This window comes from Nerophis lumbriciformis, linkage group LG33 (genome assembly GCF_033978685.3).
Source record: "Nerophis lumbriciformis linkage group LG33, RoL_Nlum_v2.1, whole genome shotgun sequence".
In the NCBI taxonomy this organism is placed as follows: Eukaryota; Metazoa; Chordata; class Actinopteri; order Syngnathiformes; family Syngnathidae; genus Nerophis; species Nerophis lumbriciformis.
Genome location: NC_084580.2, coordinates 26,863,421 through 26,876,536, shown reverse-complemented (window position 1 = coordinate 26,876,536; position 13,116 = coordinate 26,863,421). Strand labels below are relative to the sequence as shown.

Sequence of the window (13,116 nt, the reverse complement as noted above, 5' to 3'; positions counted from 1 at the left end):
AATGTGGAGCAAATACAACTTATTTACATTCTTAAATGTGGATCAAATATAACGTACTTATATTCTTAAATGTGGATCAAATACAACCTATTTATATTTTTAAATGTGGATCAAATACAACTTATTTATATTCTTAAATGTGGATCAAATACAACTTATTTATATTCTTAAATGTGGATCAAATACAACGTATTTATATTCTTAAATGTGGATCAAATACAACTTATTTATATTCTTAAATGTGGAGCAAATACAACCTATTTATATTCTTAAATGTGGATCAAATACAACTTATTTATATTCTTAAATGTGGATCAAATACAACTTATTTATATTCTTAAATGTGGATCAAATACAACGTATTTATATTCTTAAATGTGGATCAAATACAACTTATTTATATTCTTAAATGTGGAGCAAATACAACCTATTTATATTCTTAAATGTGGATCAAATACAACTTATTTATATTCTTAAATGTGGATCAAATACAACTTATTTATATTCTTAAATGTGGATCAAATACAACCTATTTCCCTAATGTATATTCTTAAATGTGGATAAAAGTTCATCAATGCTAGATTTAAAATGATTGACATGTCACGTTGTGTTCATATATACTGCAGATTAGTCATATCCAGATTTATACACGTTGTGTTCATATATACTGCAGATTAGTCATATCCAGATTTATACAACGCTTTTCTATACACTTCCCACTCAGAGTGCGCACAGAGAAGTGAGAATAAGCCATCATTCATTCACTCCACATTCACACATTCACACATGCTGCTGCTAAGCTACATGTGTAGAGTCACAGATGCCCTGATGGAGCATCTAAGGCCCAAACATTCACACACGTTCATAAACATTCATACACGTTCATAAACATTCATACACGTTTATGCACAGTCATACACGTTCACAAACATTCACAAACATTCTTACATGTTCAAACACGTTCATAAACATTCATACACATTTATGCACATTCATACACGTTCATACACGTTCACACACGTTCATAAATGTTCATAAACGTTCATACACATTCATAAACATTCATACACATTTATGCACAGTCATACACGTTCACAAACACTCAAAAACATTCATACACATTCATAAACATTCATACACGTTTATGCACAGTCATACACGTTCATAAATGTTCATAAACATTCATACACATTTATGCACGTTCATACACATTCATACACGTTCATAAATGTTCATAAATGTTCATACACATTTATGCACGTTCATACACATTCACAAACATTCAAAAATGTTCATACATGTTCATAAACGTTCACAAACGTTCATACATGTTCATAAACGTTCACACACATTCATACACGTTCACACTATCACACACGTTCACAAACATTCAAAAACGTTCATACACATTCATTAACGTTCATACATGTTCATACACTTTCAAACAAGTTCACACAAGTCCACACACATTCATACGTGTTCATACACATTCATACACATTCATACACATTCATACATGTTAAAACACGTTTACACAAGTTCATAAACATTCATACACGTTCATACATGTTCATACACGTTTACACAAGTTCATAAACATTCATACACGTTCATACATGTTCATACACATTTACACAAGTTCATAAACATTCATATGGTGTCCTTGAGTTACCAGAAAGGCGCCTTATAAGTAAAATGTATTATTAATTATTATCATACACGTTCATACAAGTTCATAAACGTTCATACACCTTCATACACGTTTACACAAGTTCAAACACGTTAATACACGTTCATACATGTTCATACACGTTCATACATGTTCACACACGTTCACACACGTTCATACACGTTCATACATGTTCATACACATTCACACACGTTCATACATGTTCATACACACTTACAAAGGTTCATAAACATTCATACGGTGTTCTTGAGTGCCCAGAAAGGCACTAACCCCTCTACCACCGTGCTGACATTTATATATTTTTTTTTATTTTTTTATTTTAAACGTGGAAAAGCAAGGTGGTCTACAACTTTGTTGTGTGTGTGTGGGTCAAGGACGTTGGTATCAACACTCTCATGGATAAATATGTATCGCTTTTGCTGGGGTGAAGTTGTATTTCATGATTTAACTTGTGTCTACCACCATGTTTGTTGATGTTGTACACGCCACGCCGTCTACGAGTAGTGTGTTTTTCCCCGTTTTACCAAATATAACTATAGATGTCAACATTGTGTACGTGCTGAAAGATTCATTTATGATTGTTTATCAAAATATAACTATAGATGTCAACATTGTGTACGTGCTGAAAGATTCATTTATGATTGTTTATCAAAATATAACTATAGATGTCAACATTGTGTACGTGCTGAAAGATTCATTTATGATTGTTTATCAAAATATAACTATAGATGTCAACATTGTGTACGTGCTAAGAGATTCATTTATGATTGTTTATCAAAATATAACTATAGATGTCAACATTGTGTACGTGCTAAGAGATTCATTTATGATTGTTTATCAAAATATAACTATAGATGTCAACATTGTGTACGTGCTGAAAGATTCATTTATGATTGTTTATCAAAATATAACTATAGATGTCAACATTGTGTATGTGCTGAAAGATTCATTTATGATTGTTTATCAAAATATAACTATAGATGTCAACATTGTGTACGTGCTGAAAGATTCATTTATGATTGTTTATCAAAATATAACTATAGATGTCAACATTGTGTACGTGCTGAAAGATTCATTTATGATTGTTTATCAAAATATAACTAGAGATGTCAACATTGTGTACGTGCTGAAAGATTCATTTATGATTGTTTATCAAAATATAACTATAGATGTCAACATTGTGTACGTGCTAAGAGATTCATTTATGATTGTTTATCAAAATATAACTATAGATGTCAACATTGTGTACGTGCTAAGAGATTCATTTATGATTGTTTATCAAAATATAACTATAGATGTCAACATTGTGTACGTGCTGAAAGATTCATTTATGATTGTTTATCAAAATATAACTATAGATGTCAACATTGTGTACGTGCTGAAAGATTCATTTATGATTGTTTATCAAAATATAACTATAGATGTCAACATTGTGTACGTGCTAAGAGATTCATTTATGATTGTTTATCAAAATATAACTATAGATGTCAACATTGTGTACGTGCTAAGAGATTCATTTATGATTGTTTATCAAAATATAACTATAGATGTCAACATTGTGTACGTGCTAAGAGATTCATTTATGATTGTTTATCAAAATATAACTATAGATGTCAACATTGTGTACGTGCTAAGAGATTCATTTATGATTGTTTATCAAAATATAACTATAGATGTCAACATTGTGTACGTGCTGAAAGATTCATTTATGATTGTTTATCAAAATATAACTATAGATGTCAACATTGTGTACATGCTGAAAGATTCATTTATGATTGTTTATCAAAATATAACTATAGATGTCAACATTGTGTACGTGCTGAAAGATTCATTTATGATTGTTTATCAAAATATAACTATAGATGTCAACATTGTGTACATGCTGAAAGATTCATTTATGATTGTTTATCAAAATATAACTATAGATGTCAACATTGTGTACGTGCTGAAAGATTCATTTATGATTGTTTATCAAAATATAACTATAGATGTCAACATTGTGTACGTGCTAAGAGATTCATTTATGATTGTTTATCAAAATATAACTATAGATGTCAACATTGTGTACGTGCTGAAAGATTCATTTATGATTGTTTATCAAAATATAACTATAGATGTCAACATTGTGTACGTGCTGAAAGATTCATTTATGATTGTTTATCAAAATATAACTATAGATGTCAACATTGTGTACATGCTGAAAGATTCATTTATGATTGTTTATCAAAATATAACTATAGATGTCAACATTGTGTACGTGCTAAGAGATTCATTTATGATTGTTTATCAAAATATAACTATAGATGTCTGGACCACCAGGCATGTTTCATGAGCCATACGTGACGTCTTGTGAATCCAAGCAATAGATGAGTGGATGAAAGTCATATTCAGGGATGAATGGTGAATCTGCATGATGCTGCAACTTTTGGTTGGTTTTGGTTCCAATGAGATTTATGAAGACGACAGCCTGAAGAAAACATTGATGATATGTCAGCTAGTGATGGCAGTGGTTCCATCCATCCATGGAAGGCATGTTTGGGGGTGGTGACATCATTTTTCTACATGACAATGCATCTTGCTAGAGAAGTGTGAAATGTTTCCTTGTAGAAAGACACAGAAGGTGAGGTGGAAAAAGAAGAGAAGCCTGCAAAGCTGAAGTGACAAGAGCAATCAAAGAGAAAAGTGTTTGCCTCACAAACTGCAAGCTGCTGTTGTTTTCTCCTCACAATTGACTGATTCCATATTTTCACTCTGCTTGATCTAAAAATGAAACTGACTATTACCTTTTGTTTTCTTCTTTTTTGAGTGTTTCCTAGTTGCCTTTGAAATGACTCGACTTTGGTGTCTTGTCTGTTATTTGCTGTTTTGCACAACATGAAACAAGTAAATGAACATCCTCCAAATGTGCTGATTCATCATCTCTGCCAGGGCTTGTCAAGCACCATTACTACAACACTAGAAATCTCTCTGTCAGGCATTGGTAGGTGGAGAAGAAGAACACTAGAAATCTCTCTGTCAGGCATTGGTAGGTGGAGAAGAAGAACACTAGAAATCTCTCTGTCAGGCATTGGTAGGTGGAGAAGAAGAACACTAGAAATCTCTCTGTCAGGCATTGGTAGGTGGAGAAGAAGAACACTAGAAATCTCTCTGTCAGGCATTGGTAGGTGGAGAAGAAGAACACTAGAAATCTCTCTGTCAGGCATTGGTAGGTGGAGAAGAAGAACACTAGAAATCTCTCTGTCAGGCATTGGTAGGTGGAGAAGAAGAACACTAGAAATCTCACTGTCAGGCATTGGTAGGTGGAGAAGAAGAACACTAGAAATCTCACTGTCAGGCATTGGTAGGTGGAGAAGAAGAACACTAGAAATCTCTCTGTCAGGCATTGGTAGGTGGAGAAGAAGAACACTAGAAATCTCTCTGTCAGGCATTGGTAGGTGGAGAAGAAGAACACTAGAAATCTCTCTGTCAGGCATTGGTAGGTGGAGAAGAAGAACACTAGAAATCTCTCTGTCAGGCATTGGTAGGTGGAGAAGAAGAACACTAGAAATCTCTCTGTCAGGCATTGGTAGGTGGAGCAGAAGTGTTTCCTTCACTCAGTTTATAGCAAAAAAAAGGCGAGCTGTCATATTTGTATGAATATGAATACGATTATGAGGACATGACAATATATATCATTATTTAGTCTGCAGAGACTCGCTCTGCACGACTTTGAAGTATTGTTGCCTTAACAAGGTCGGTCCGTGACAAATGAAAGATGTATGCTGTTGTATTATTTAGAGGTTTATTATCCGTAATGTGCGGAAGGTAAATCATTCATGAAGGCAAGTCGCTTGGGGGAAAACTACTTGATGTAGCTTCAAACACTGACAAGAGAGCTTTTCATGTCTTTCTATAAAGTCGTCAGTAAAGAATATTTCGTCCCGCCCCCTGCTCACCTGTAAATCTTGTATCTGGTAGAAAATCCCTGCTGGAACCTCTCGGTGAACTCGGTGTACTCGGAGCATCGCTGGAAAGGTCCTTTTTCTGACAGCAGCCAGTCCAGCTGACCCCCACCGGGCCTGCCGCTGAATCCTGCTGACGAGCTGGAGGGAGACGAGGACGAGGACGAGGACGAGGACGAGGACGAGGGCGGGGACTCGTGGAGAGATTTGCCCGCATGTCCGCCGCTGACCACTTGCTCAGCTCGGATGGGCCAGAGCAGCCAAAACAAGATCCATGGCAACCATAGAAGCTTGAAGGAGGACGCTGAGCATCTAGCAGTGGAGGCGGAGCCTTGCAAGCATCCCTCTTTTCTCAGTGGCCAATGAATCGCCATGGTCCTGCTGGTGACGTACTAAGGACCCGCATTTCTTCTGGCAGTTGCCTCCCACTGGCCTAAAACAAATACAGACAAGAACTTCATTAAGCATTTCAATGTACTTTTATTTTGAGTTTGTTGACTTATTACAGTTGTCCATGCAGAGGTTTTGTGTGAGTGAATGCCTTGACAAGTTTGTAAACCATCCAGCATGGAAGGTCCCAGGAACCTATGAATGCCTTGGAAAGTTTGTAAACCATCCAGCATGGAAGGTCCCAGGAACCTATGAATGCCTTGGAAAGTTTGTAAACCATCCAGCATGGAAGGTCCTAAGAATCTACGGATGCCTTGACAAGTTTGTAAACCATCCAGCATGGAAGGTCCCAGGAACCTATGAATGCCTTGGAAAGTTTGTAAACCATCCAGCATGGAAGGTCCTAGGAACCTACGAATGCCTTGACAAGTTTGTAAACCATCCAGCATGGAAGGTCCCAGGAACCTACAAATGCCTTGACAAGTTTGTAAACCATCCAGCATGGAAGGTCCCAGGAACGTACGAATGCCTTGGCAAGTTTGTAAACCATCCAGCATGGAAGGTCCTAGGAACCTACGAATGCCTTGGCAAGTTTGTAAACCATCCAGCATGGAAGGTCCTAGGAACCTACGAATGCCTTGACAAGTTTGTAAACCATCCAGCATGGAAGGTCCCAAGAACCTACGAATGCCTTGACAAGTTTGTAAACCATCCAGCATGGAAGGTCCTAAGAATCTACGAATGCCTTAACAAGTTTGTAAACCATCCAGCATGGAAGGTCCTAGGAACCTACGAATGCCTTGGCAAGTTTGTAAACCATCCAGCATGGAAGGTCCTAAGAATCTACGAATGCCTTGACAAGTTTGTAAACCATCCAGCATGGAAGGTCCTAGGAACCTACGAATGCCTTGGCAAGTTTGTAAACCATCCAGCATGGAAGGTCCTAAGAATCTACGAATGCCTTGACAAGTTTGTAAACCATCCAGCATGGAAGGTCCCAGGAACGTACGAATGCCTTGACAAGTTTGTAAACCATTCAGCATGGAAGGTCCTAAGAATCTACGAATGCCTTGACACGTTTGTAAACCATCCAGCATGGAAGGTCCTAGGAACCTACAAATGCCTTGACACGTTTGTAAACCATCCAGCATGGAAGGTCCTAGGAACCTACGAATGCCTTGACAAGTTTGTAAACCATCCAGCATGGAAGGTCCTAAGAATCTACGAATGCCTTGACACGTTTGTAAACCATCCAGCATGGAAAGTCCTAAGTACCTACAAATGATAGTAGTCACTACTCTACATCACAATCACAGTTTTGTTTTTGACATAGTGCTGATATTTTCGACTACTCTACATCACAATCACAGTTTTGTTGTCATAGTACTGATAGTAGTCACTATTCTACATCACAATGACAGTTTCGTTGTCATAGTACTGATAGTAGTCACTACTCTACATTGCAATCACTTTTTTGTTGTCATAGTGCATAGTCACTATTCTACATCACAATCACAGTTTTGTTGTCATAGTGCTGATAGTAGTCACTACTCTACATCACAATCACAGTTTGTTGTCATAGGGCTGATAGTAGTCACTACTCTACATCACAATCACAGTTTTGTTGTCATAGTGCTGATAGTAGTCACTACTCTACATCACAATCACAGTTTTGTTTTTGACATAGTGCTGATATTTTCGACTACTCTACATCACAATCACAGTTTTGTTGTCATAGTACTGATAGTAGTCACTATTCTACATCACAATGACAGTTTCGTTGTCATAGTACTGATAGTAGTCACTACTCTACATTGCAATCACTTTTTGTTGTCATAGTGCATAGTCACTATTCTACATCACAATCACAGTTTTGTTGTCATAGTGCTGATAGTAGTCACTACTCTACATCACAATCACAGTTTGTTGTCATAGGGCTGATAGTAGTCACTACTCTACATCACAATCACAGTTTGTTGTCATAGTGCATAGTCACTATTCTACATCACAATCACAGTTTTGTTGTCATAGTGCTGATAGTAGTCACAACTCTACACCACAATCACAGTTTGTTGTTATAGGGCTGATAGTAGTCACTACTCTACATCACAATCACAGTTTGTTGTCATAGTGCTGATAGTAGTCACTACTCTACATCACAATCACTTTTTTGTTGTCATAGGGCTGATAGTAGTCACTATTTTAATGTTCAACAACTATCTGATTAATCACCTTATGAAATTAAGTTGATAAAATAAAGTTGATGAAAAGAAGTTGATTAAATAAAGTTGATGTCGGCTTCCTCCCACCTCCAAAGACATGCACCTGGGGATAGGCCCCTCCCACCTCCAAAGACATGCACCTGGGGATAGGCCCCTCCCACCTCCAAAGACATGCACCTGGGGATAGGCCCCTCCCACCTCCAAAGACATGCACCTGGGGATAGGCCCCTCCCACCTCCAAAGACATGCACCTGGGGATAGGCCCCTCCCACCTCCAAAGACATGCACCTGGGGATAGGTTGATTGGCAACACTAAATGGTCCCTAGTGTGTGAATGTTGTCTGTCTATCTGTGTTGGCCCTGCGATGAGGTGGTGACTTGTCCAGAGTGTACCCCGCCTTCCACCCGATTGTAGCTGAGATAGGCTGCAGCGCCCCCCGCGACCCCAAAGGGAATAAGCGGTAGAAAATGGATGGATGGATGGATGGATACATTATTAGTGTACTTTATACCTGCATTATCCTTTCCATCCTTACCTTTCCAGCCTTTGTAACTGAGCTACTGTGTGGAACAATTTCCCTTGTGGATCAATAAAGTTAGTCTAAGTCTAAGTCTAAGTCCAAGTGTGAGTATGTAGAACAAAGACGTCATACAATCACAATCACTAATCAACCTTTGCTCTCTACACGTCTGAAAGTGCAAGATGGAGGTGAGAAATAGTTTCCAATCAATACTAAAACATTCTACTACTTCTAAACATCAATACTAAAACATTCTACTACTTCTAAACATCAATACTAAAACATTCTACTACTTCTAAACATCAATACTAAAACATTCTACTACTTCTAAATGCACTCAACGCTTATTGATGTTGTACTTGTTTTCTAAGAGCATTTAATGGAGCGTGACTTGACAATGTAGGTCAACATGGACTTCTCTCATTAACAACACAACACTGTGTACTTCTATGTGTACTTCTATGTCCAGTGTGTACTTCCATGTCCAGTGTGTACTTCCATGTCCAGTGTGTACTTCTATGTCCAGTGTGTACTTCTATGTCCAGTGTGTACTTCTATGTGTACTTCTATGTCCAGTGTGTACTTCCATGTCCAGTGTGTACTTCTATGTCCAGTGTGTACTTCTATGTGTACTTCTATGTCCAGTGTGTACTTCCATGTCCAGTGTGTACTTGTATGTCCAGTGTGTACTTCTATGTCCAGTGTGTACTTCTATGTCCAGTGTGTACTTCTATGTCCAGTGTGTACTTCCATGTCCAGTGTGTACTTCCATGTCCAGTGTGTACTTGTATGTCCAGTGTGTACTTCTATGTCCAGTGTGTACTTCCATGTCCAGTGTGTACTTCCATGTCCAGTGTGTACTTGTATGTCCAGTGTGTACTTCTATGTCCAGTGTGTACTTGTATGTCCAGTGTGTACTTCCATGTCCAGTGTGTACTTCTATGTCCAGTGTGTACTTCTATGTCCAGTGTGTACTTCCATGTCCAGTGTGTACTTCCATGTCCAGTGTGTACTTCTATGTCCAGTGTGTACTTCTATGTTCAGTGTGTACTTCTATGTCCAGTGTGTACTTCTATGTTCAGTGTGTACTTCTATGTCCAGTGTGTACTTGTATGTCCAGTGTGTACTTCCATGTCCAGTGTGTACTTCTATGTCCAGTGTGTACTTCTATGTCCAGTGTGTACTTCCATGTCCAGTGTGTACTTCCATGTCCAGTGTGTACTTCTATGTCCAGTGTGTACTTCTATGTTCAGTGTGTACTTCTATGTCCAGTGTGTACTTCTAGATTCTGATATACACAACACTTATCCCTGATACACAAAACACTTATCCCTAATATGCACGACACTTATCCCTGATATACACAACACTTATCCCTGATACACAAAACACTTATCCCTAATATGCACGACACTTATCCCTGATATACACAACACTTTTTTCTGATATACACAAAACACTTATCCCTGATATACACAACACTTACTTCTGATATACACGACACTTATCCCTGATATACACAACACTTATCCCTGATACACAAAACACTTATCCCTAATATGCACGACACTTATCCCTGATATACACGACACTTATCCCTGATACACAAAACACTTATCCCTAATATGCACGACACTTATCCCTGATATACACAACACTTTTTTCTGATATACACGACACTTATCCCTGATATACACAACACTTATCCCTGATACACAAAACACTTATCCCTAATATGCACGACACTTATCCCTGATATACACAACACTTATCCCTGATATACACGACACTTATCCCTGATATACACGACACTTATCCCTGATATACACAACACTTATCCCTGATACACAAAACACTTATCCCTAATATGCACGACACTTATCCCTGATATACACGACACTTATCCCTGATACACAAAACACTTATCCCTAATATGCACGACACTTATCCCTGATATACACAACACTTTTTTCTGATATACACAAAACACTTATCCCTGATATACACAACACTTACTTCTGATATACACGACACTTATCCCTGATATACACAACACTTATCCCTGATACACAAAACACTTATCCCTAATATGCACGACACTTATCCCTGATATACACAACACTTTTTTCTGATATACACGACACTTATCCCTGATATACACAACACTTATCCCTGATACACAAAACACTTATCCCTAATATGCACGACACTTATCCCTGATACACAAAACACTTATCCCTGATATACACGACACTTATCCCTGATATACACGACACTTATCCCTGATATACACAACACTTATCCCTGATACACAAAACACTTATCCCTAATATGCACGACACTTATCCCTGATATACACGACACTTATCCCTGATACACAAAACACTTATCCCTAATATGCACGACACTTATCCCTGATATACACAACACTTTTTTCTGATATACACAAAACACTTATCCCTGATATACACAACACTTACTTCTGATATACACGACACTTATCCCTGATATACACAACACTTATCCCTGATACACAAAACACTTATCCCTAATATGCACGACACTTATCCCTGATATACACAACACTTTTTTCTGATATACACGACACTTATCCCTGATATACACAACACTTATCCCTGATACACAAAACACTTATCCCTAATATGCACGACACTTATCCCTGATATACACAACACTTATCCCTGATATACACGACACTTATCCCTGATATACACGACACTTATCCCTGATATACACAACACTTATCCCTGATACACAAAACACTTATCCCTAATATGCACGACACTTATCCCTGATATACACGACACTTATCCCTGATACACAAAACACTTATCCCTAATATGCACGACACTTATCCCTGATATACACAACACTTTTTTCTGATATACACAAAACACTTATCCCTGATATACACAACACTTACTTCTGATATACACGACACTTATCCCTGATATACACAACACTTATCCCTGATACACAAAACACTTATCCCTAATATGCACGACACTTATCCCTGATATACACAACACTTTTTTCTGATATACACGACACTTATCCCTGATATACACAACACTTATCCCTGATACACAAAACACTTATCCCTAATATGCACGACACTTATCCCTGATACACAAAACACTTATCCCTGATATACACGACACTTATCCCTGATATACACGACACTTATCCCTGATATACACAACACTTATCCCTGATACACAAAACACTTATCCCTAATATGCACGACACTTATCCCTGATATACACGACACTTATCCCTGATACACAAAACACTTATCCCTAATATGCACGACACTTATCCCTGATATACACAACACTTTTTTCTGATATACACAAAACACTTATCCCTGATATACACAACACTTACTTCTGATATACACGACACTTATCCCTGATATACACAACACTTATCCCTGATACACAAAACACTTATCCCTAATATGCACGACACTTATCCCTGATATACACAACACTTTTTTCTGATATACACGACACTTATCCCTGATATACACAACACTTATCCCTGATACACAAAACACTTATCCCTAATATGCACGACACTTATCCCTGATATACACAACACTTATCCCTGATATACACGACACGTATCCCTGATATACACGACACTTATCCCTGATATACACAACACTTATCCCTGATACACAAAACACTTATCCCTAATATGCACGACACTTATCCCTGATATACACAACACTTTTTTCTGATATACACAAAACACTTATCCCTGATATACACAACACTTACTTCTGATATACACGACACTTATCCCTGATATACACAACACTTATCCCTGATACACAAAACACTTATCCCTAATATGCACGACACTTATCCCTGATATACACAACACTTTTTTCTGATATACACGACACTTATCCCTGATATACACAACACTTATCCCTGATACACAAAACACTTATCCCTAATATGCACGACACTTATCCCTGATATACACAACACTTATCCCTGATATACACGACACTTATCCCTGATATACACGACACTTATCCCTGATATACACAACACTTATCCCTGATACACAAAACACTTATCCCTAATATGCACGACACTTATCCCTGATATACACGACACTTATCCCTGATACACAAAACACTTATCCCTAATATGCACGACACTTATCCCTGATATACACAACACTTTTTTCTGATATACACAAAACACTTATCCCTGATATACACAACACTTACTTCTGATATACACGACACTTATCCCTGATATACACAACACTTATCCCTGATACACAAAACACTTATCCCTAATATGCACGAC

General features: G+C 37.6%; 2 protein-coding genes across 2 annotated transcripts in view; one reads left to right on the top strand and one right to left on the bottom strand.

Moving 5' to 3' along the window:
• LOC133575627 (glucose-6-phosphate isomerase-like) overlaps nucleotides 1–8,601 on the top strand; it is a 52,564-nt gene extending 43,963 nt beyond the window's left edge. The window contains exon 4 of the mRNA XM_061928319.2: nucleotides 8,505–8,601. The gene's annotated coding sequence lies outside the window, so the exon portion shown is untranslated. The remainder of the gene's footprint in view (nucleotides 1–8,504) is intronic.
• The window catches only part of brinp2 (bone morphogenetic protein/retinoic acid inducible neural-specific 2), a 127,579-nt gene that overhangs the window by 98,112 nt on the left and 16,351 nt on the right, over nucleotides 1–13,116 (bottom strand). The window contains exon 2 of the mRNA XM_061928338.2: nucleotides 5,626–6,064. Coding sequence (XP_061784322.2) covers nucleotides 5,626–6,005 — 380 coding nt within the window. The 5' untranslated portion in view covers nucleotides 6,006–6,064. The remainder of the gene's footprint in view (nucleotides 1–5,625; nucleotides 6,065–13,116) is intronic.